We start from the raw sequence: 23,398 nt of genomic DNA, 5'->3' as shown, positions 1-23,398 counted from the left end.
AACAGGTATCGTTGAAAAAACTTAATATTGTTGGAATTACGAAAAACGAGGTACGCCTAACAATTTTGCGCTATCGTCGATCCTTTTTTGGTAATTGCAATGCAAAATCAGTTTGTTCGGATTACTCTACATTTTTAGTTAAGTAAGGCTTTAACGTCAATTTATTGTTGCACAGGCATTAAATTTTCGCAACAGTCACAAGAAAATATAATAACCGTGATCGTAATTAGAAAGAATAGTAACGGATACTAGACTTTCCGGTAACAGCTAGAAAACTAATTTTCATTTTCTACCTAGAACTATGCTTTGCGATTGTGGTAAAAAATGAAAATAGTCAAGGACTGAGCGGTAATCGGAACGAAAAATTTCTCTCACAGTGTCAGTGTATTTAGGATTTATAGTTAAAATTTATTCATGTTAACAAAATATGTTCGTTAATTTATTCATTCATCTTTTGTACATGTAGTAGCTGCGTAGACAATATTGGAACAGGTATGCGATCAATACGTTCTTCTGTATCCGTAATGAGCGTCCAGTGGTTGGTGATAAGCTTTTCGGTATCCTCGCGAATGAGCACTTCCGTAACTACCTCCACGGTAGCCGCCACCACCACCAATGTAAGGATCGTCATACGAGCGACCCCTTCCAGGATAGTAATATTCCGTTTCGTGATAGTCTCTCCGGTTGGGAAAATATCTGCGGGTGATAATGTCCAAATTTTATTTTCATGGATTAACTTTACTCAATTTTGAACTGCTGGTAAAATTTTACTTTGCGTATTGCTCTCCGTACGAATACGAAAAATACCTTAGTAGTGAAATTGTAAATTGAGATTATACATAGAGGGAAAGGAATTCCAAAATAGATGTTGTTGGAGTCCATTTACTTCAATCCAGTATCCCTTATTTGTTCGAAATACGATGACTTCGATTCAACAATTTCGATTTAGTCAGTTTGTCAAAACGATTTAGTCAAGCGAATTCTGTGATTCAACAAAAGTATTTCTCATCACGATCGAGTGAAGTATTGATTCGAGTGAACCTTTTGACGTACTTCTGAAATTGAGTCAACTTGGTATCGTTCCATTTGAAGTTTATTTATTGTTCCTTCAAGTCGCACGTTCGTTGATAGAAACAATTAGGTATTTAAGATAAAATAAGTACACAAATCTAGCCAACAAAAAATTTGAATCGATTGAACGACATACTTCGTTGATATAATCGGAGCTTGTTTGGCGTAAATGGTTGAATCAGCAGCATTACTTTGTTTACAAGATAAAAGATAAACAACATGCTTTGAAAGAAGTAGTAGAATAAATTGATCGTAACCATCAGTGTACTAGTACCATAAACGCCCACCAGGCGGTGAACTTTCGCGCTACAGGAGTAGCTTCAGAGAGAGTTATAAAACCGGGTACTCAGTCGACTACGGACAACGTAAGTGTAATTTGTCATCAGACCGATTACAACCAAGCAAAGCATAATAATACACAATATCGAGTTATCGTAATTGATGTTGACTGCAAATGAACGGAAGCTATTCTTACGTGTTGAATTTACACTTGACATACACAACAAGTTTTCTGGTTTTAACCATTAAATATCGAGAGAATCCCGCAATAATTTTGGGGTAACGGAACTGTAAATGATATTGTCCGAAGAACACGTTTTGTGAGCTTGAATAACTCTAACGTTCAGTCAATTCAAAAGATATTTGTAACAATAAATTTCATTCAACCTGCTTCAACCGTTTGAACTCTTGACTCAACTAAACACGAATTCAAACAAGCTAAATTTGTTTTGATACAAAAATTTCATATTTTTGAAACGAAACGATAACGGTGCGTTCAATAAAATTTTTAGTCATTCCAATCACACATTTTCTTGATACCAAATTCATATTATTGCAAGGACGCTGTTTTATCTTGAATAAAATGATAGTCAACATGATCATTCAAAGGCTTGATTCAGTTCTATATTGAGTTGTCGGAAGCCTTTCGTCCAACAAAAGTATTTCATTGGATCAAATAAGTGTTGTGTTCGCCGCGTTTGACTGTAGCATTTAGTTCAATTAAACAAATATCACTTGACTTTAATAATTATTTCCCTCCGTGTAATGCAGAAGAAAATTTTAGGTACGATGTATACAGAAAATTGCTGTCAATTTCTAATTTTTCGTATTAGGGTATAATTTTTTCCGAAAAACTCTGATTTCTCTATATTTTTCAATGGCATTCTTTATTTTATTTTAAACATTTCTGCACTCGTAATATGCCGCGAGCTTTCAAGTTTCCGTGCAAGATTTCTTCACGTACATGGATAGGATGCAAGCAATTCGATTTACACGTAGGGTTACTCAATAGCTATTTTATTTCTTGCCAGGAACATCTAACGGTGCAGCCTATTGAAGATTAATTGGTTCAAAATCCGTGTTTTGAATGAAGTAAACCGTGGTCGTTCAAATAAATTGTTATATTTCATTTTAGAAATTTTATTTCATCAGTGTATTACATATAATAAGTGTAAAAGAAAAACAATTTTCATATGTTCAAATTTAAATTTGACTTAGTAAATTGAGCCTCAGTACGAATGTGGAACGTACAGATACAGCGTTCGACTTTTTTCAGAGAAATTCAAAACAATTCATTAGAGTTAATAATTATTCAGAGGTACATGAAATGAGAATCTGCGAAGAATTCAGAGCTTTTCGGATGAAACGAAAGCAAACTATCGAAACTAAATGGTACAGAATCTTATAAAAAGTTTTAAAAAAAATTAGTTTCTCGATATGAACACCTACAGAATGATAAATTTCAGAATCACATTTACAGGCTTCGTAAGAAAAAATGAATCATTGTCAGAAATGTAGAGTAAATCTGACAATGATTGTGTTTTAGCAAAGAAAATTCATTGCAACCGTTAGTAGGAAAAAATATCTCGGACTCAATATATTTCGAAAATTAATGGATTCTACGGAAAAATGTTTACAAAGTTGTATGGAAAAATTCGTGAAAAATTTTTACAATCTTGTAACTAAAGCGACAATGCATAAATTTTGTAACTGATGTGGACATGCAGGTTGATATTTCACTTAAATAGTATTTCGCACGCAACTATTTAATGCTGAAAATAAATGACAACTTTGAAATAGGACAGTGCGAGAAATTGTAGAGAGTCGACAGGTATGTCAGTTCGTAACGTAATGGATCTGGATTTGACGCTATACGCTCTCGTAACGATTTCCGCTATGTCTTTTTACCGAAGTTCCTGTCTTCAACGTGCCACCTTTGATCACGCTATTGTGTTACGCGCACATGCCCGCTATTTGAAATTACACACACTTCGAGTGAAACAAAAACTTTCGGAGGAGTGACCTAGTTTAAGTTTGCATTTAAAGACGCTGTTGTTAATTAAGGCAACCGGTATTATAACGAGTTACTTTGATTGCAGATAGATGCGAAGTTACGGTTTCCGTCACCGTATAATTATTTTGTGACAGACTTGATGCTTGAAAACAATTAGGGTAGAAAATTATTGAAATATATTGCGATTCAGATGTCTCGCTCTCGTTACCATAATTATCGCCAGATTATCGATACAATCAGTAATTAACGGTAGTTGCACAAAAGTGAACGAATCTTTTCTTTCACGAATCGAACATTTGTCTGACTTTATTTACCACCGTTCGTAACTTATAGAAATATAAACATCCATCGTTTGAACAGACTAAACTTTGATAACATTATTTTCATGTTATTTATTATCAAATAATTACAACGCGACCGATATCACATTTATCCCATTCATCAACGACTCTGACTAGTTCCTCTGAAAGACTTCATTCTGCTATACGTATAAATGCTAGTAACGATATCGAAATCAAAGTGATACCAAAGGCTTTCAGCCGAAAAGTCATCAAAGTTTTCCTTGACCAGAAGTTTCATCACAACGATATTCAGCAAATATATCTCAACTGAATATTACAACGAACCAAAAATTATGAAACACGCATAAAATTTAATACGCAGCCAAGAAATCTCTCAGCATGTTTATAGAATACGAATAAGGAGAGAGAATAAAATCTACGTTGATTCCTCAACGGTACACTACAAGCAGAACTAATGTCCAGTCCAGAGAGCATGACAGGCTCAGAATGTCTGGCCAACTCACGATCACGATCCGGACAATCGCAGGGTGATTGACCGCTGACCGCAGCTAGTTTTTTTTTTTGTTAGATCTTTTAAATAGACACCGGGTTGACTGTACTTTGCTTTGCTTTGCTAATTTGGGGATAATACAGATCGCAAGTACGACATTTTTTTTTAAGGAATAAGCGTCACTCACGTGACTTAAAACACACGTCGGCCATGTTATACCAGCTCGACACAATTGTAGGAATAATTATTATCAGGGCTGCGTAATTGGCATTGCATTGTCTCGTGCGATGTCGTAAAACACAACGTCTCAACAATTACCCAAATCTTCTTCCGCCCCTGTAGGACTCCTCGGAGGAAATATACCTTGGTGGTGGGGCGTCTAGGTAATCCCTGGAGTAGAGTGGTCCAGAGACCAAAGGCGCCTGAGGGTATTGAGCGTGACTGTGATAAGGCTGCTGATAGGGCTGCTCTCTGCGGTAATAAACTTCGTTTCCATTCCTGTCGTAGTATCTGCCGGAACCATCATGCAGATAGTTCCTTCTGTCATCGTGATATCGACTGTCGTCGTAACCGTCAGCGTGGCCTTGCCGATTGTCGTATCTACGAAAAATTGTTAATGAAATTAAAATTAATACCTTTAATGAATTTCCCAGGAGATCGGAACAGTTTCTTCTCCGTCCTCCGACGTGACTGTTTAAGACTTAAATTAGTCTGTCAGGCTAGAAATTTTCACATGCTGCATTCTTAAATGCACCTTGTCGTGAAAAATGTTTACCTTACGTAATCCGCATCACTTGTAGAATTTTTAAGAAGGAAAAAACTTTCCGTATAGCCAAATTTGAATGAATTTTCATTTTCGAACTTCTATTCTTACAATTTCGAAAGGGTGCGGGAAGGGGGAAGAGGGGGGGGGGGGGGGGGGGGTCGCTTAAGAATTACCATTTGTTGGATACTTCGTGAATTTAATTGAAAATTTGAATATGTAGTAATAAACTTATAATTTATTAAAGTTAACATTTTGATTTGAAAGTTATTTGGATAAGTTTTTTCTATTTTACGAATAAAATTTTTATTGGTTTATCGATCAGTTTTTGGCGTATCGAAAGGTTGCGAACGAACGTTGTATACTAAAAGTGGTAACTTGATAAGAATTTCGGTTGAGAAACTTCTAAAATGCGAAGTTGGAACTCGTACTACAGAATATTTAAAGTTTGGTTATTCGTCGTCGAAATGTCCACAAGTTATACTCTGTTCAGCCAGATTAATCCCAAGCTTTTACAAAAAGTCTATGATGTATTTAAGACTCAAATTTTCGCGCATGTCTGACGTAAATAAATAATTGAAGTCAATACAAGGAAACTTCAGTTGCATCGAAAAGTTCAAATATCAGTGAAATTCACGGGTAACCGTTGCTGAATGAAAACTGAAAAATCCCGACAATGCAGTCGTCTCAGAGATCCGGCAATTTTCTCGCAACATCTGGTACGAAATATACTGGGAATAGAACACGACTCACCTCGCACCGTTATCGTAGAATCCTTGATGCCCGTTGTTCCTCCCATTAAAGGCTCCGTCGTACCTTCCGTCTCTGTAGGCGTCGTCAGCCTTTTTCCCGTAATACCCGGCGCGATTGTCGTATCCCCTGTGACCGCGTTCGTCGTCGCTGTCCTCGTAGAAGCTGGCCTTGTTCCCCGACTCGTCCTTGTGGTAGTTGTTGGTGAAGCCACTTTTGTGATAGCCCTTTTTGTAGTCCCCGCTTCCGTGCTGTTTGAACTCGTTGTTCCCCTGATTTACCGACTGACTCTGTCCCGAGCTGTGCTTACCGACGTCGTATCCCTTCTGGATGCTGTCCCGATCGTCGTAGTGACCACGATCCTCGTTCAGTCCATGATAGCCCTTTTCGCCCTTGTCGAATCCCTTGCTCTCGGAATTGCTAGTCCTCCCGTCACCGAGTGCGACGTATTCCGAACCGCTCTTCCGCTGCGTTATGTCGCTCAGAGAAAGACCGGATTCCGCGGCACCTCCGACGCTCGGAGGAGCGAAAGAGCAAGTCGCGGAATTAAATGCCAGGAGGACGAGGAGCCCTTTCGCCAAGGTTCGCGGCATCTTCGCCGATACGTTCTTTATCGCCGGCGTCACCCGCTTGCGACCACTCGTCGAAGGTCCTTGTTTAAGTAGTCCTTATGCAGAGGTGGTGGGGTCTCGAGAGCTTCTTCGAGGAGCGACGATCGGGCGAGAAGGCAGAACGCTGTTCGGAAATCAACTACGGTACGGAGACTCGCGCGGTGTCTCTTATAGGCGGTTCGCGTCCTTGCTAAGGCGACAGAACGAAACGCATCCTGGAAGGAAACTGGAAATCGACGGCCAATCAGCACCCGGGACCTTCGTGAACCGATGAACTGTAACTGACGCGGATCTTGAAACGTTTTTCACTCACTCGTCGGGATTTTTCAACACACACGCGGTGATATCATCTCATCCGCAATTCTTATTATACCCGGTTAATTATTTTCTGTTGGTGAAAAGGATTCCGGCGGTATACGGAATACGGAGCGAATACAACGCCGTCACCGTCATTCGGCGAACAGATTAGGCGTGCCTGATTTCACGCTAGAATCAACCGCGGGAGGAAAAAGCGTATGGAGCCGCGTTGTCTATACGGATAATATACCTTGTTCCACATCAGATTATCCGTGAATTGAGAAATGATTCACGTGAGTGAATCGAGACTCTTGTCAATTCTTTATATATTACTTGATCGGATGCCTGGCTTCGATTGGGGATTCTCGAAGCTAAGTATTTATAAAACTTTGTACAGGACATTTACGGCTATTAGGCTACTCTTCATGGATTTAGCTTCCAATTTCAACCCAGACCTTTTTCGAGATGAGTAAAAATATTTCACTATATTTTTATAAAATTTTATTTATTCTCTTTTAAGGAGAGTCATCGATTGAAATTCTAACCCCGTTACATGTCGACGTAACAAAGTTGTGGATTTTTTTAGGATAACAAATCGAGTACGGAATAATTCTCAGTAACGAGAATAATTTTTTATCAATTTTCTGTTATTTTCGAAATCATCATTTTTGAACGAAACATATCTTCACAAAACTCTTCTGTACAGTTATTTTTAAATACACTATGGGGAACGTGCAAGAACTAGCGAAGGTTGAAATCAATTCTTGCCAGAGAAGTTAAATGTATAATAGATTAATAGGCTAAAGCATTGAGGGCAATTGAAAGATTCATAGAAAATTATTTTTGGCAAGAGACACTAATTCGTACCTAAAGTCACATGAGTTAAAGAAGATTTATTTTGTTTTCGATTACTTTTAAATTCTCCAAGATATTTAGCATTTTTTGCCGATGCTCCGACACAATTTTGCCATGTTTTATAACAAACGTCACGATTTTTCTGAAATCGGCATTTATAATGTAGCTCTCTAAAAATTATCACATCACATTTTTACCTCTTTCTTCTTTGCAAACGTTGCATTGAGGTCACTGAGTACCCAAGTATTAATCAAGGCGTAGGGAGATGCAACTGCCAGCTACATCAGAACTATGGTTTTAAATTTATCAAAATCGATCGCGCTTGGACAATGAGTTTGATAAACTTTAATTTTCGAACTATGTTTGGATATTCTAATTTCAGCGATTGTAGTACGTGAATCAGTCTAGTTGATATTTTTTTTTTTTCTACAAACGATACTTATAATTCGTCTATTGATATACCAATTGATAAGTCAATTACGAATCCAGGCAACCCGGAAAATAAAAAGCTTGTACCCCCGATACAGCGAGGGTAGTGCTCTGAGGGGTGACTGAAACCCAAGGCACGGTACAAGGAGCGAACGCAACGTGCAACGGGCTGTTCTGAAAGACAGAACGCAAACATGCCTGTGTCACTCAAGTACTCGCATTCAAAGTTCGGGGTTGCCTTGATGGATATGTCGGATGAATAAGACTATGCACGTACACTACCGAAATGGGGTAAATGCGCGAAGAATCTGTTCCGCGCAGAGGGCGCCACCGGAAATCGAAGCGATCAAACCGAAAATCGGAGCGCTCGGCGCGAGGGATCATTCCAAAATTATCACCCAGCGCGACAGGTCGCTAAGCGGGACTCGGAGCAGCCGATACACCCGGTAACATTAAGATTCTCAATTTTATAAATTTAAATAGACACTGCATTTAATATTAGAAATAATTAACTTCAAAGAATTCTAGCAGGCAAAATGATACTCGATGTAGCCCGCTAATTGTGAGTCCTATGAAAATCCACTATTAAGAGTTTTGGTGGTCCCCTTGTAACCGAGGCCTTATTAAATTACACGTCCTAATCCTTCTAAGTGGAAGCCTATTCACGGCCAACTGCAACTAGCTGAATCCACGTTGCCAATGTAACGGTTTTGTCCAAAAAATTTACCGCCCCAGAAAGTCAGAATCCGCGTCTACATATAAACATCGATATTTGCTGTATGCGATAATTTTGTACCGAATACATTACATTATACGGTAAAGGATACACAGGACCTGTGGAAGTCTTGATGATGTCCTACTTTGAACCTAATCGTGAAAGAAATGGAAATTACCAAGCTTAGGCCTAGAATAGAATCTCTTTGCAGTACAATATGAGATAACGGATGTCAGTTGGTTTCAGAAGAATTCCAGTGTTATTGCAGAGTAAATGGAATAACATATAAAGAGACTACACCATACTGTCCATCAACGAATGGTTTGGTTGAGAATGAGGTGGGGTCATTTAAATGAGAAATTGATAAAGCGATGCGAGATAAGAGGCGTAGTGGAGGAAAATCACTCTAATGAACAGATATTTATTTGTTCATCGTAACGCGCTACATGAAAGCTCGGAAGGAAAAAAAACCGATAGATTAGATACTTTAATCGAAAAAGAGAAGCGGAAGTTTTTGAAGATGACCGATGATACGTCTGGGACGACAATAACACGCTCAAACCAGATTAAATAATCAAGGCTGGACTTTTCCATCAGAAAAATTCCAGCGGAAAAATTGTTGCCAAAATTTCAGAACTTTTCTTTCGGAAAGTTTATCTAACTCATTTCTGGAACCTTACTGGTTAGAATAAGTTCGACAAATCAGAAATCACAACGCACAATCTCGTGATAAAAACGTGGAAGGTATCACCCCGAAAGCTAGAATTAGTTAGACTTGACGTAAGATTCTCGATGTTATGAGTATCTCAACCTTGACGGAACCTTCGCCAGTTTTTTCGACTTTTTAATGTGACGTCCTAAAACTTTGTTATCTATGTCATTGGATGGCGAAATAGACGGAAAAAAATCGACTTTTAATCTTTCTATTTTTTAGTAAAATATTGACGAATATTTTTTGTCACATCACTTTTGATACAAAATTTAGCCGATAACATGAATCAGAGAAGAGATATATTTATACGAAGCATTTTGAGGTACGAGATTGTGAAAATGCATCAAATCTGTCTGAACAGATAACATAAATTTATTAAATTTATTTTGAGAGAAATGCGATGTAACGTTCACGGGTTTTTCAATGCAGAATGCGTTGACGAAACACCCTGCCGGTGAGTTTCCTGTCCCAAATTGATTGTCAAATCAGTAACATTAAATTTATTTAAATGAGCTCTATTTGGATCGGGATGGAGATGTGTTAGTTCTCTGTTTTGTCATGTCCTGGATTCTGTCTAACTTTTTTGACGCAGGATGACGGAGTCAGGCCGCGAAGCCCTTCTCGCGCTTACGTCTAACTTAATTCCTGATCTCGCAGACGAAGAGCTTGCACTCGTTGCTGCACTTACAGAGGCGAACTGTTAGGCCGTTCCTGCATCCCTGCGTTATAATCCTGGTTTTATTCCGTAGTTAGTCAAGAAAGAAGCAAGTATTGCAGTTATAAAGAATTTTTATGAAATTATCCAAATCAGAAATAATGATTTGCAAAGAAGTGACACTAGAGTCAAAGTTCATGCGATAAGAAAATTTTTACGTCTGATTGACTACTTGCTAATTAGAATAATCAAAATTAAATAAGATTTGCGTTGTTTGCTGGTCACGCTCCGACGATAATTGTTTTTATGTTTTACTGTAAATGCTTCTAATTCATTCCTCCAAGCGTAGATAAATCAGCCACTTTTTGCTTGATTCTAAGTTTGAGCGTCAAACCGTTTAGGTTTGTGACCGTATTTGTATTTTTTGAATTTGTTTTTTTTTTTTTTTGAATACCGCTTTCCAGTTACTCGACCGTACGCTAAATGTATTGTCATTTTTTGGCTAGCCTTTGATATTGCAAAAGAATCAAGTAGAGAATTATAAAGAAACCGTGCTAGTAATTCACATTTTTGGTTATATGTTTTTAATTGTTGATTCAAAAATAAAGAAAATAATGTTTTCTCCAAGTCTCGTGCAACTGTTTCGTGTTCTTAAAAAATTCACAATCTTTATCGTTAGTTGCAAATATTCTTAAACGTAAAAATGTCAATAATTTGTTTAAAACCTGTCTAGTCCTTGAGTAAATAAGCAAAATCGTGGTAATTATACGAGCATGAAATATAAAGAACATAAATGTACTCCGCGAAATCCTTGTATGGTCATGAGATTCAAAGTACGGTTTGCAATACTTCTAGTAGGTAATGTACTTTAGTTTCGTCATTTCGGAAGTACGGTGCAACACAGAAAAGTGCATCGCATGCGGCGTACATGAATGACATTCTTTTACGGGACGAATGTTTCGTGCAAATAACATGTTGTCTTTCTCCCTTTCGAAATTTTCATGGAAAGTGACGAGTAGTGAGCCGAAGAGGATTATCTGCCGTTTTTTTGCTTTGAGGTACAGCTCGCATAACATTCAACACCGTAAAATTGGATATATTTACCTAAACTGCTAAAAGCCGATGTATCGAATACCGGTCCCGTAAAGGTAACCGAATCAAAGATTGCCATGAACTTTGTAAAAAGGAACTTTGTGTCTTAAAACAATTCTGTAGAAAAGGGAAACGTGAATTAGTTTTCGATTGAAACGATTTGCGTAGAAACGAACCATATAGTTAACAATTTCCATAAGAACGATGCCCCGTCTATTAATTCAATACAATGTTGGAATATGTTCTAATTATGGGTACAACGCGTGGAGCTAATAAGTAATATATCATTGTAAGAACTTCAATAATTTTATTTAGACAGGGCGCAAACTCAGACACTTGCCCTGGGCACCAAAGTTGATAGTTACGATTCTGGACAGTTAGAATGGCTAACAATAAGTAATGGAGGAGGTTCTAGTACAATTACGATCGAACTTCACACGTCGATAAGTTTGTTTTAACAACAAATATGCATGGCTGGTGAGCTCCGGATGAAAACTTTGCCGTGATACGCTAACGGATATCCTGATTATTATACCATTTATTTCTCGCAGTGCCAGCACTTTGCGTCAGATACACTTCGACCGCGTGAGTATGGATTACATCCAATAATGAAGAATATGTTTCTTGACCTCCAATAATGATGAATTAAATCAATTAATACATGTGTATCCCACCACAACAGTGGATTTATAGCAACTAAACTTCACACGCTCCACAATTTGATAAATGCAAACAACTAGTGTATGATTTTCCCGCACGGGGTACGTGATTTGCAAACACGAGTCGATAAGTTATTAATGTGTTTGGTAAAGATGTATTTCATTGAAACTTAAATTTTCAATGCCCAACCATTAATCGGAGTAGGAGCGATATGACACACGTATAACATTTATCGGAGCATAACCATTTGTTCCCAATAAACGGAGCTATCCCATAGTTAGATGGAACTTGTTTTCGAAAGTGCTATCAACTTGACGTCAAATGAAAATTAAATCATACCACTTTTGCAATGCACGGCCTATATGTATAAGTATATGTTGTAAATTACTTTACCATTTAGTACAGCAATTTTCAATAAATTTTGGGATTCTGATGTGAGATTTGAGATTGCAATGAGAGTGCTGAACCGTGCCGCACAACACGCTTAATGGGAATAACACGTTGAAAACAAATTCTGAATGTCGATTTAAGTGAATTGCCTGCAGGCCACTCGTCCCTGTCACAAGTAATCACATGTGACACTCCCCCTCCCCCCCTCCATTTTAATTTAGAACTTGATTGTTCATTAAACAGAGTTTTGTATAACTTGTTAATTTTTAATGACAAATAAACTACAGAGTTAAAAAAAATGGCCGTCAAGAAGGAAAATTAAGCGTCGAACGAAAGCGTTATCGGTCTTTCGGTGTATGAACATTATAGGCGGCCGACGAGTTGGCCTGCGAATGTTTTGAATCATGCCACGCATGCCGAAAAAGTGTAAATACAATAAATTTTGATGTTTTAAATATCTTAATTTATCTAATAAATAATTTCACCCGTGGCCATATTCAGTTTTATTCTTATTTTAGATTAGATGTGGCGTCACGAAGTATGTCCTCCCCCCCTTGTCGCGTTTTGTCACACGTGGTGGACCCCCTGTCACCCTGTTTGCCTGCAAAGTAATTAATGGGTTACTTCGAATGCCCTTAATAAATTGATCAAACTCGCAGTTGCTAATCATTGACACTGGTACATGTTTCACGGCCCATAACTGCCAGTATCACAGAAATAATTCGAACGAAATTCGATTACGTGCCTTGGTGAGGAGAAAAGGGTAAAAGTTTGACGAACAACGATTCGAATTGAATGTCATATGACGGAATAATTCGATCAAGCCATGTGAAGCATTAATTAGTTATCGATGTGAAATCAATGGACACTAATGATTTAAGGAGAACTTATTTTTTATCTACTTAAATCACGAAACGGAAACATTTACGTTACTAGGACACTTACGATCAAGCCATACGGATCATTAATTAGTTTTCGATGGAGAATCAACGGACACTAATGACTTAACTGGAACTTATTTTCTGTCTACTTGAATCATAACAAGTAACGATTAGTGAATCCAATGAATAACGCGTAATGTACATTCCGTGAAGACACATTTTTAATAGAAATTCGATTGTGACCAACAGCATAAATTCCGTGTCCTGCTCTATTGAAGGTGATTCATTTTTATAAAGATCGAATTATTTTTAGGAAGAATAAGTAGATTTTTCCCATGTACACTTGGAGACAATGAATCTGAGCCGGCTAATTTTTTACACTAGACAGTTATGTTGGCAACACGGAGAAACTTAGAGCGCCACATTCGGCCGAGCGCGAAACAAACTCAATCTCAATAAACATAACATAATCAATGACCGTCGAATCTAACCTTAGAATACGTGTCAATCCAACAAGTCGTTATCCCCGCGGTATTTTAAGGTTAGATTCAACGGTCATGGGTTATGTTATGTTTATTGAGATTGAGTTAGTTTCGCGCTCGGCCGACTGTGGCGCTGTAGGTTTCTCTGTGTCTGTCTAGTGTACAAAATTGACCGTCTCAGATTCATTGTCCCCAAGTGTACATACTTCTACAACGGTATCCTCTCTTTTGTGAAGCATTCACGAGCAGTTATAGTTAGAAACAAAGGAAAATACAAGGTGTATTACTAGTGAGAAATTCAATGCGATTTACTAAACAATGCTGAGGAATGCTGTGTTTGGAATCTCGGAGTTAAATCGGTTGCGGCATGCTTTCGCTTAGGGCGCGATTACAAACGGAATTACTGGATACTCGCTTTCTCAGTCAGTGTTTCTCCGAGCGTCGATCGGGTAACGACACTTTATCAGAAATTGTGAGCGTTCTTACTGCTGCGGAAAGTTTTCGTGACTTTGGAAGCAGCACCGGCCTTGTGACAAGACACGCATTTTTTCAACAGTTCTTCCGTTGAGATCAAGGTAAGTTTCTTTACTTTTCACTTATCTGCTTTTTTTTCACTTATTCAGTTTTCTGTATAAATAGCCACGTGAGTTTGTTCGCACACGTACAAAATATGTAAGGAGTTCGTCAATACAAATAATAATTTATCTGTGTATGTGAGTGACACTATACAATTGATATTAAGAATAAGTTTCTCTAATATTTTCCGATCTCCTTTCAAACAAATCATCGATTTAAATACTAGGTGAATTTTTCATCGAGCGGCAGTTTAAAGAAAAATCCAGAAGAAAGCAAGCATCAAAATTTTTCAAAACAAGTTTTTTTTTTTTTTTTTTTTTTGCGAACGCTTGACCATATTCACTTACGATTATCACACTACTTCAAAAAATAATTCATGTTGTTGACAGATCTTCAATTGTGTCCACCTGTCGTGTCGTCAGTATTCTCTGTTTCACTGGTTTATCTGTGCTCAATAATTTCAAAAAGTTCTAATAAAGGAGCATCCGTTGTTCGCAACCACTCTTGACCGAACTTCGCAGAATTACAAATTAACTGACAACAATCGACATGTATTTTATTTCATTATCATAATACCACCTGAGTGATTGTGAAAAATGCATTGTTTTATTAATGGATTAGCCATTCCATTACTCATTAATTTTTCAATGATTAATGCGTTTTTTCATCACTGTAAATCATTTTGGTAGTTAATAATGGGACATCGCTGTATTATTCATTCCATTTTCAATGAACAATATACTTTTCCCCATTAGGCATTATTTTTATAGTTAGTACATTGATAAATTATGATAAAATTGAAATAATTGAGGTATCGTCATTCTCAATGTAACGGTTAATTTTTAAATCATTAAACTGCAAATATCCAGTATCATTTAATCGGAATGTTGTCAATCGATCATCTGACCTCCACGGTTAAGTGAGAATTTTTTTTCTCTTCTTTATTTAGATAACCGCCATTTCGGATGCTGTAATTTTTAACTTCAGCTGTTATTACAAGAAAAGAGTTATCAGTAAAGCAATTACTGCAGTTATGATTATTGCAATTGGAATCCATGCATACATTGTGGCAATAATGATGCAATAACGATGACCTATTACTTTAGTAATAAACCGTTGCAATTCGAATCCATTCCTCAGTATTTTGGTAATTAATAATGTAATTCGAATCCATTACCTGTTACTTTGGTGATTACCAATTGCGTTATCGTCCATTGTCAATTATTCAAGTTGTTACAAATCATGGTTTTGATGTATTACATATTATTTTTGTAATGGCTAATGCATTCGCTACATACACCATGTTCGGCGCCCGGTACCTAAGGGTTATCTCTGAAGATTACATTATTTTGTAGTCTTGCCACGCTGCTCGCGAGCACTTGAAAAACTTCGGCTAAAAGCTTTACGGTATCTAGAGTTATTCCAAAGGTTTTTCAAACAGCCGATTCTGAATTTGAAGTAAAAAACTCGAAAATTCGAAACAGCGAACCTCAATATGGAATATATTGTTTCATTCCGGAACCAGGCTATCCTTTAACATCGTTGATGTTAAATCCAAAGACGAAGCTCAGAAATTTGATTTGGCGTACCTTTGATTGCTGTGAAAAGAATTACTATGGATCGATTCGAAGGGTATAGAAATTGATATCCGAAAGTTTTTTCGGCTGCTGATTTTGATCTGGTGCGCAAAATGTTTCAATTCGAAATTTCAATTCGACCAAGTCGCTCCAAAACTGGTATCAACGAAGTTCATCGGCCACTAATTTTGCGTCATAAGTGAAAAGTCCAGAGTTCAGAATGGCAACTAGAAAACAGTTCCAAACTACGTATGAATTGTATGCGAATCGATATCTAGGGAACTTCAAAATTCCGATTTGCATTAAAGAATTGTTCAATTTAGATTGGGTATAAACTTCGCTTAGAGTAGATTAAATGGTTCTGAGACATTGGCATTTTATGGTCTTTGGTATCACAGATCTAGATCTTATAGTCAAAGTTTTACAATTGCAATTGTCGAATGATTAGCCAATAAGGACTGTTGGAGCAACACGAATTTTTTTTCTATCCCAGACAGAACGATGAAGAAAAAATCGGAAGCGACATTCACTTAATGGCGTCCCAAATCAATTATTCGTCAGGATTTCCGAGACCGTATCGAAATTTTCCATCAAATGCTAGCTGAAAATATACATGGTGGAAAATAATCATTTCCTCAGATAATCCTAGCCTGTGAAGCATAAGTGTTTATATCTTGTCTGCAATGAACAATGGATAGAAGATTATTCATGCCAATCCATTTTTACCGCGATTAAGACATTTTTCCTAATATAAATTGCGAAACTTTATCATCACTCAAAATGTGTGTTGTTTATTTTTTTCCGTATCCAGAACCAATGAAAATTTTTTAATTCTGTGAATAAGATCTATATATTTTATAAATCACATTCGTTTGCGTATGTTACTTTATTTTTCGAATTAAAAACTTGGAATCAAAAATACGATTAGTTCAAGCTTTTGATGTTTCGGAATAATGCTAAAATTCTCAACTATTACACGTGGCAACGGTTAATTACATGGTGATGAATTATCTGAAATAAAGTTCAATGCACCTGTAAACGAATATTTATATTATCGATTGCATTCTCAAATCTATGAAATAACACTGTATTGTAGAAATTAGGTCATACATACTGAAATTTCAACTCGGTCAGTAATGTATTTACTCACAATTAGCAGCAAGCTGTCTTACCGTCCTTACATTATTTTGATTAATACATATTATAGATAGGCTCTCGAACAACAACTATTCAAGCTTACACACTTTCTACAGAAATATGTTATGTCCGCTGCTATCAGAGATAGTGCAAGCGAGGTTATTGCTTCCATAAAAAAAAAAAACTGTTATCGTCCAAAGCGTTGAAGAATACACACACGTCTTTCCTGAAATCCAGACGGTCTTGGAACACCGAAGCAGCATTTACCATAGAAAAAGTATTACCGTTGTAAGCCCATTTTCATGCCTAGATTCTAGATTCACGAATCGGGTACGTTATGCCTTGTTTAGTTATAATTTTATTTCTATTCCAGGTTTAATAATCCGTCGGGAAATAATGGATTATTGACAAATCGAGCATGAAATTAAATTTTCCTTTCGAGAATAACGAGACTCAAAGTTATAAAAGTTCATCATAGCGTTCAAAAACCTCGAGTACAGAGTGCAGGTGATAGTGGCAAAAGCTTGACTGAGCGCTGTAGAATAACAGAACGTCTTACTTCCATCTAGTTACTTTTCATTTTATAGAAGCGTATGATTAGCCTGACGCGGACGTCTGTGATTTAAAAAATTACAGTCGTTATTTCTTTCTAATTTCAGTTGTCACAATTTGAAAACTCATGATTTCAAATGGAACGTAGAAATGGCTTACTTTTAAAATGCTATATCGTACCGGGAGGATTCCTTGAGGATTCGCAATGTGAACAAGAAATATATGTGAAGCGTCGTTCTCATTGACGTCCCTCAAGAAATACTCCCGGCTCACTCTTTATCAAATCGTTTTTTGCACGTACTTAAAACACTTGCACTCCGTGGTAATTTTCCCCTCTCGTTTCGTAACAACTGCATATCACAGTTACCGCACCTCAATTGTGGTTGAAATACAACCAGACGGTAAAAAAAGTAGGAACTTGAATCGCTCGCATAAGAAGTGATCCAATTTTTCATAATTCATGTCAGTATGTAATATGAATCATAATTTTTTTTCTTTCAAAATTACATCGACGACTGAGCAGAAAAAAATCGTCACTCGGGATTCGGTCAACAAGAACGCATTTCAAGATTTAGTTAAATAACACTGTATTCGAGAATTTTAATCAAAAACATTTCATCTCAGAATTTGATTAGAGACCATTACGTATTTCATCAAAATTAGATTTTGAATTTGTAATTGAAAGGGAATGAAATGTTAATCACATCAGTATTTTGCAATTGCGATGAAATATAATACTGAGTGGATTTGCACACTGCCATCAGCAAGAAGTAAAATACAAATCACGTTTGTATTTTGATATTTGGGTAGAATGAAATGCAAATTACACTTTTAGTGATTTATTTTGTTTCATTGCAGTTCATGAAAGTAATTGATATCTTTATTCGGGTGAATTACAATACGATTAATATCTCCTCGAGCCAACAACAATTTTTACACAAAGTCAATGAGTTAATTCAACCTAAAAATTTTGTGTGGGGGTATCTGTGTGCATGTACATGTTAACGGCATATTTGTGAATATCTTTGAATATATAACCCTACATAATTGTAATTAGGCATCCGTGAGTATGTAGGATCATTTTTGGCTTTTTTCGACAGCTGAAATTGGAATTTTAAAAAACTGAGCTCGATAATTGTAAACCAATAACAGTGTTATGATACGGATTGGGTTTGGCTATTATTCATTTACGGAAACCCGAATTCGCCACGATAATTTAAAACCTCATACTAGGATTAAACTCTTGGGTGCGATTTACCTGAACTGAACACTGTTCTTCTTTGTTGATTGAACTGGTATTGAGAGAAGATAACGATTTAGAGTAAAAGTTATCACTTAACTTTAATCGATTTAGATCATTTCGGGCTCTGCGGGCGGCTCTGCGTATTCGACGGGAACTGAATGGGGTATAAATCGTGAAGTTGTCTCCAACTTTTCTGACAATACGCCGTTTAGAAATTATGTGACACTGTTTACGCACGATCGTGATGGTTTTTATGAAATTTAACCCTTCTACCTGCTCTGCCTCCATTTCTAAGCGCTTTGGAAATTTGGTTCTTAGGCATCAACAGTGAGGTTTAAGGAGATGTTTTCAATCGAAAGTTTAATTCACCAATACCAAACACGTGCCGGTGGATTGAGGGGTAACACCACTGTAACGGTCAAAAATGGGCCCAACTTTGACGATTTATTTTGGGAGTATGGATAAAGGAATATGATTTCTTTTCAGCGGGTTCACCTATTACGTATCAAAGTATGAAAAAAAATATTTGATCATCATTCAGATGCAAAATGAAATCCATAGAGTATAAGACCCGTCACAAAAAACCAAAAAAATTTTACAATCTATATGTTATTGCCTATGGAACTACGTAGGGTTTTTTTTTTTTTATCAAATTCTATAGAAATGGTACACTTTTAGAAAAATGAGTCGATTTGTGGGCAAAAAATAAGCAATAATTTTTTTATAAATCAATAAAACTTAACATTAAATAAAAAAACAACTACGTACTTTCATAGAGAATGTAATTGTAAAGCTACTGTCAAAATTTCAGATCGATCCATGCAACGATATTCAAGTAATCTGTCCTCCCAATTTGAAAAAAGTGGTTTCGAGAAAAATGCGTTCAGTTTTACAAGCACTCGGCGCGCGCTCCAAGGCATAAATCGAGAATTGAACCTCTTGAAATTTTTTTCCACTATAAGACCAACTACATATTGTTTTTGTGACCCTAAAATATTGTTCAATCCAAGCAATAAAAAAAATCAAATTTCACAAAATCCTAGAGTGGCGTCACCCCTTAACGAATGATACGAGAGCTATTGCAAAAAATGGTAGAGTGGAGAAAAGAATTCACCAATGCCAGATAGGGCGCCGGTGGATATACTAAAATGGATACGGAGACAGTTCAATAGATCTATTCACGTTGAAGGTTATTAATTAGGTTAAATCAAAACGTCAATTAAACTCAATGATTAGGTTTATTCAAAAGCTGAATTGAAATTATAATGCTTAAATATTGTTGGGAGTAATAATATTATTTAACAGTAGTATAAGCACGGAATTTCTTCAGAGTTACATCATTCGCCAAGATTTAAAAATATCTTTGAACTGCTCCGATCGATGGTTTACGAAGAACTGCAATGTTTGAAAGATAATTTTGAAACGTCGTGTTAAAATAATTCTGATGAACTACCCTGCTTCTGCTCATTGTCAGTGCAAGACTTGTTAAGGATTTGTTCTTCAGCGTGCCGATTTTTAACACGGTTCCTAATTGGTTCCTTTCATTTTTACGGAATTTAGGCGAATGAGGAAGTTTCAAGTATGTATAAATAATGTTTTGGGCCTTCTTATTTACCCTGAACTACCCTTGCCCTCTGGGTCCAGCGTAGTGGATTAGTTACGCCCACCACGGCTTTTCCCACGAGTGCAGGTAAGAATTTCCGTACTTGCTTTACATATGTAAAAATAAGCTATTCTATCCCTGGGACATCATTGCCCAAACAAACACCTCCTGAAAGATGGAAAAGTTTATTACGCTACACGTGCACGCCAGTTTCTGTATGTCCGAAAATATATAGTGTTAATGGAAGCCGTATGCATGCAATGCATTCGGGGTAACAGAAATTTACCGACACGAACGTTGGATATTGCATATGCGGTTAGCTTCGTATAGAATTCTGTTTATCGTACATTTATGTAATATGCAAGAAAAATTTAATCTTGGATAATGATAGTGAAACAAAAGTTTCATCATCTTCGAAGTGAAATCTAGAGGCTATAATTTTCATTCGATTGGTTGAGGAGTTCGCGGTACCGAGACCCTTAGATGCTCAAGTATCTTGTTTTTAACGTCCCGTCTTAACCCGACATCCTGCAGTAATTGTAATACTCCGTCGTCGCTGCCAGATCGATAAGCTTCCACTAAATCTTGGTAGCCGATTCCTGCCTCAGCCATTTTCCCCCTTGTAGGAGGGGAAAGTTGTTTTTTGTTTAGTGTTCTAATCTCCTCTAGAGAGGCTTTTCTGTCATCAGTCTTAAGCTTTGTTGATGCAGCTTCAGCGCTTTCCGTATAATTCGTAATGTTGTTTTCAATCCCGTAGTAACGTATTACTTCCATTAATAGTTCCTCCATACGAGTCGCATAATATGCTGCTTTCGCTTCCCAGTTGAAGCCGGGGATACCTTCAGCGATATTTTTCAGCGCGTGACTATCACGCTCAGGAAATTCGGTTTGAAATAGAAGGAGCGTGCATGCAAATCCTGCGACACGTGACTGAAATTCCTCCATCATACCCAGATCTGTTACCAGTCGTAGAATCCGTGGCCCGTGAAATCTGCCAATCAATAATGCAATTGAAACCACATCGTGCACGAATGTTTAAGAAATCGATAAATTACACAGCAACAATAATCACTCGTGGGCCTTGTGTGCTACAAGGATAACTGGTCTTGACTGGCGTTGAGTGTCCAGGAAGTCCAAGAACTTAGTGATAGCAGTTTCCGCTGGATCTGTATCTACTTTTTTATCATTTTCGTACAATTCACCATCCATAACTCTCAAACCATTGACGTTAGTTATCATTGGCGGTATCCCATTCAGCGGCATAATGTAGGACCTGAATTGACCCATTTCGGTACAGGCAGCAATCTATGTGTAAATATGCATGTATTAGTTTCGCTAGATGAGAATAATTGCTTATATGTAAATTAAAAATTCTTACCTTGCAGATTTCGTCTGTTCTCCCACCTCCGCTAGTTGCCAAATTGAATATTACTTGACAGCAGCCACTGAAGTCTGCATTTTTTGGATAAAAAAAAAAAATTCATTCCAAATCAACGCGTCTGAAATTCGTGACCTTCCTCGCAATTCTCGAATCATCCCGCCGCCATTACGCACATGCACACACAGCAATCCGCGACCTACTCGAGAGGCGAGACTGAAGAATCCACGAAAGCGATTCGACCCAGTACAACAGAATTTTGATTGTACGTGATTTACGATAAACCGGATTCTATGCAAAACCGTGATTCACCCTACAACCCTACGCACGAGTTTGCACTCATGCAGGGAAAAATCACACCGAAATACAAATGTTAATATACAAACCTATATGAGGGTATAACAATAAACAATGAACAATAATCGTAATTTTCTGCAAATAAAACTGAGTCTATCGTTATCGTGAATCTCAGGCTATGCTTACCAAGTATAAAGATCGGGAAGCGAATTTAGATACGTTATCTTAATCCAAAAATGGCTATCCGTTACTCAGTAAGCATAAAGCTGAAGCTAGGAGCCAAACGCATTAAAACGGATTACTCTTAAAAATGTGTAACTCAAAGTGTTGCTCCTGAAATTCGATCGCAAGAAATAAAACAGTACTTACCAACTCCTTCGCCAGCTCTCGCCATTTCGTAACTCTGGGCAAAGGCAAAACACTCGAAAAAGAAATGAGACGTCCGTTATCGGTAATCGACAAAACGAAAGTGATCAGAAATCTACATACAGCAACGCGGATACCTATGCATCACCTGTTACATAACGTAATGCGCAGCAAGCATTTTTCGCTGTCGATTTTATATCAATTTTGCTAACTCCGTTATCTGATGTGCACCTGCTGGAACGTGACCATGCAGAACTTATCGTAATGCAGTAAATTTATCGTGTGTGTGTGACCTCGATGGTCTGGTATGGCGCGAGGACGGTGGTTCCTTCTCGCTAATCCATCTTGATGAAATTTCGTTATCAGCTACTGACGGGAAAAGCGGGGAGAGGCTGCTATCGTACTTTCCATCGGTGCACCTTTGCAAGGTCACTTAGCGGTTACGATTTCTTTTCTAAATGGGAACGTGAACTTGTTTTCACATATTGGGATTCTACACAAAAGGTAGAAAACTTTTATTTCAAACTGTTTGTTCTTACAAGCCCTGATTATTTTTTATGGGGCTAGCTCGAAGAAAAAGTTTACAGCGTGGTACCAACTGCTCCAGAGGATATGAAGGAGCGAATCGGAAATGCTTGTAGAAACATCGAACGAGAACATTTACTACGATGTCATGTATCTTTTGTGAATCGTACTGAAAAGTGAATTGAAGTTAACGGGTAGAATTTCGAGCATCTATTAAGAGCACGGAGCATTAAAGAGGAGCACAATCTTGGTTACGTATCGAGTCGAAAAGTGGTTCCAAAATAACCTGCCGGGCGGTAGCGCTGTGATCGGCCCAGACCCTCAGTATCCGTAATAGGCGGAAAATACAAACCCGAAAACGAAGTCTACGCGATTTATATATAAATCCAACCAAATTGAACATAATGGTCCACGCAATGAGAAATTTGCTGAAAATCATCTACTAAAGTTGGACTGTGACGTAGGCGCTTGACGGAAAATATATACCTTTAGTACTCCGTGGCTCCGTGCCTCTAACGCCGACGCGGAAACCGCCATTTGCAAATTGTATTTAACATGGCCGCTATGCCGGACGCGGAGGGTCTGGAGCGATCGGAACGCCACCTGGATGCCATATGAAAAAAAGATACCATATTCGTAGTCAGAGATTGTGCTCCTCTTTAATGCTCCGTGATTAAGAGTCAACCATAGTCGAGG

The 23,398-nt window shown here is 37.5% G+C and overlaps 3 protein-coding genes across 7 annotated transcripts in view; 1 reads left to right on the top strand and 2 right to left on the bottom strand.

The window, feature by feature from the left end:
* LOC107226957 (flavin-containing monooxygenase FMO GS-OX3) overlaps positions 1-23,398 on the top strand; it is a 32,028-nt gene that overhangs the window by 167 nt on the left and 8,463 nt on the right. Inside the window, exon 1 of one of the 3 annotated variants that reach the window (XM_046746816.1) lies at positions 13,712-14,023. The exons of the other annotated variants lie outside the window; for them this stretch is intronic. The gene's annotated coding sequence lies outside the window, so the exon portion shown is untranslated. Of the gene's footprint in view, positions 1-13,711; positions 14,024-23,398 lie in introns of those variants that run through there. 3 annotated transcript variants of the gene reach the window in all.
* On the bottom strand, positions 361-7,017 carry LOC107224021. 2 transcript variants are annotated; one of them, XM_046746819.1, is made up of 3 exons: positions 5,673-7,017; positions 4,520-4,756; positions 361-696 (listed from the first exon to the last, which is right to left on the bottom strand). In XM_046746819.1, the coding sequence occupies exons 1-3, from the start codon at positions 6,260-6,262 to the stop codon at positions 501-503; spliced, it is 1,023 nt and encodes a 340-aa protein (XP_046602775.1). In that variant the 5' UTR covers positions 6,263-7,017; the 3' UTR covers positions 361-500. The 2 variants fall into 2 exon arrangements, with proteins under 2 accessions (XP_046602775.1, XP_015519412.2); XM_015663926.2 differs by having other exon boundaries at positions 4,475-4,756; positions 5,673-7,015.
* On the bottom strand, positions 19,405-22,316 carry LOC107226955. 2 transcript variants are annotated; one of them, XM_046746820.1, is made up of 4 exons: positions 22,181-22,316; positions 21,515-21,597; positions 21,209-21,441; positions 19,405-21,127 (listed from the first exon to the last, which is right to left on the bottom strand). In XM_046746820.1, exons 1-4 carry the CDS (start codon positions 22,203-22,205, stop codon positions 20,578-20,580), a joined length of 891 nt encoding a protein of 296 aa, XP_046602776.1. In that variant the 5' UTR covers positions 22,206-22,316; the 3' UTR covers positions 19,405-20,577. The 2 variants fall into 2 exon arrangements, with proteins under 2 accessions (XP_046602776.1, XP_015523430.2); XM_015667944.2 differs by having other exon boundaries at positions 21,515-21,588.

Source organism: Neodiprion lecontei, chromosome 1, assembly GCF_021901455.1.
Source record: "Neodiprion lecontei isolate iyNeoLeco1 chromosome 1, iyNeoLeco1.1, whole genome shotgun sequence".
Lineage (NCBI taxonomy): Eukaryota > Metazoa > Arthropoda > Insecta > Hymenoptera > Diprionidae > Neodiprion > Neodiprion lecontei.
Note: the sequence above shows the minus strand (reverse complement) of the source record. Positions and strands in the feature narration are given on the sequence as shown.

Excerpts from the sequence above, each read along its gene's own strand:
- LOC107224021 (XM_015663926.2), bottom strand. The coding sequence starts at position 6,262 with ATGCCGCGAACCTTGGCGAAAGGGCTCCTCGTCCTCCTGGCATTTAAT. Across the intron at positions 4,757-5,672 it reads TTCTACGATAACGGTGCGAG|ATACGACAATCGGCAAGGCC; the intron begins GTGAGTCGTGTT and ends AATTTTTCGTAG. Across the intron at positions 697-4,474 it reads AGGGGCGGAAGAAGATTTGG|ATATTTTCCCAACCGGAGAG; the intron begins GTAATTGTTGAG and ends TATCACCCGCAG.
- LOC107226955 (XM_046746820.1), bottom strand. The coding sequence starts at position 22,205 with ATGGCGAGAGCTGGCGAAGGAGTTG. Across the intron at positions 21,598-22,180 it reads GAGAGCTGGCGAAGGAGTTG|AAAATGCAGACTTCAGTGGC; the intron begins GTAAGTACTGTT and ends TTTTTTATCCAA. Across the intron at positions 21,442-21,514 it reads GAACAGACGAAATCTGCAAG|ATTGCTGCCTGTACCGAAAT; the intron begins GTAAGAATTTTT and ends ATTTACACATAG.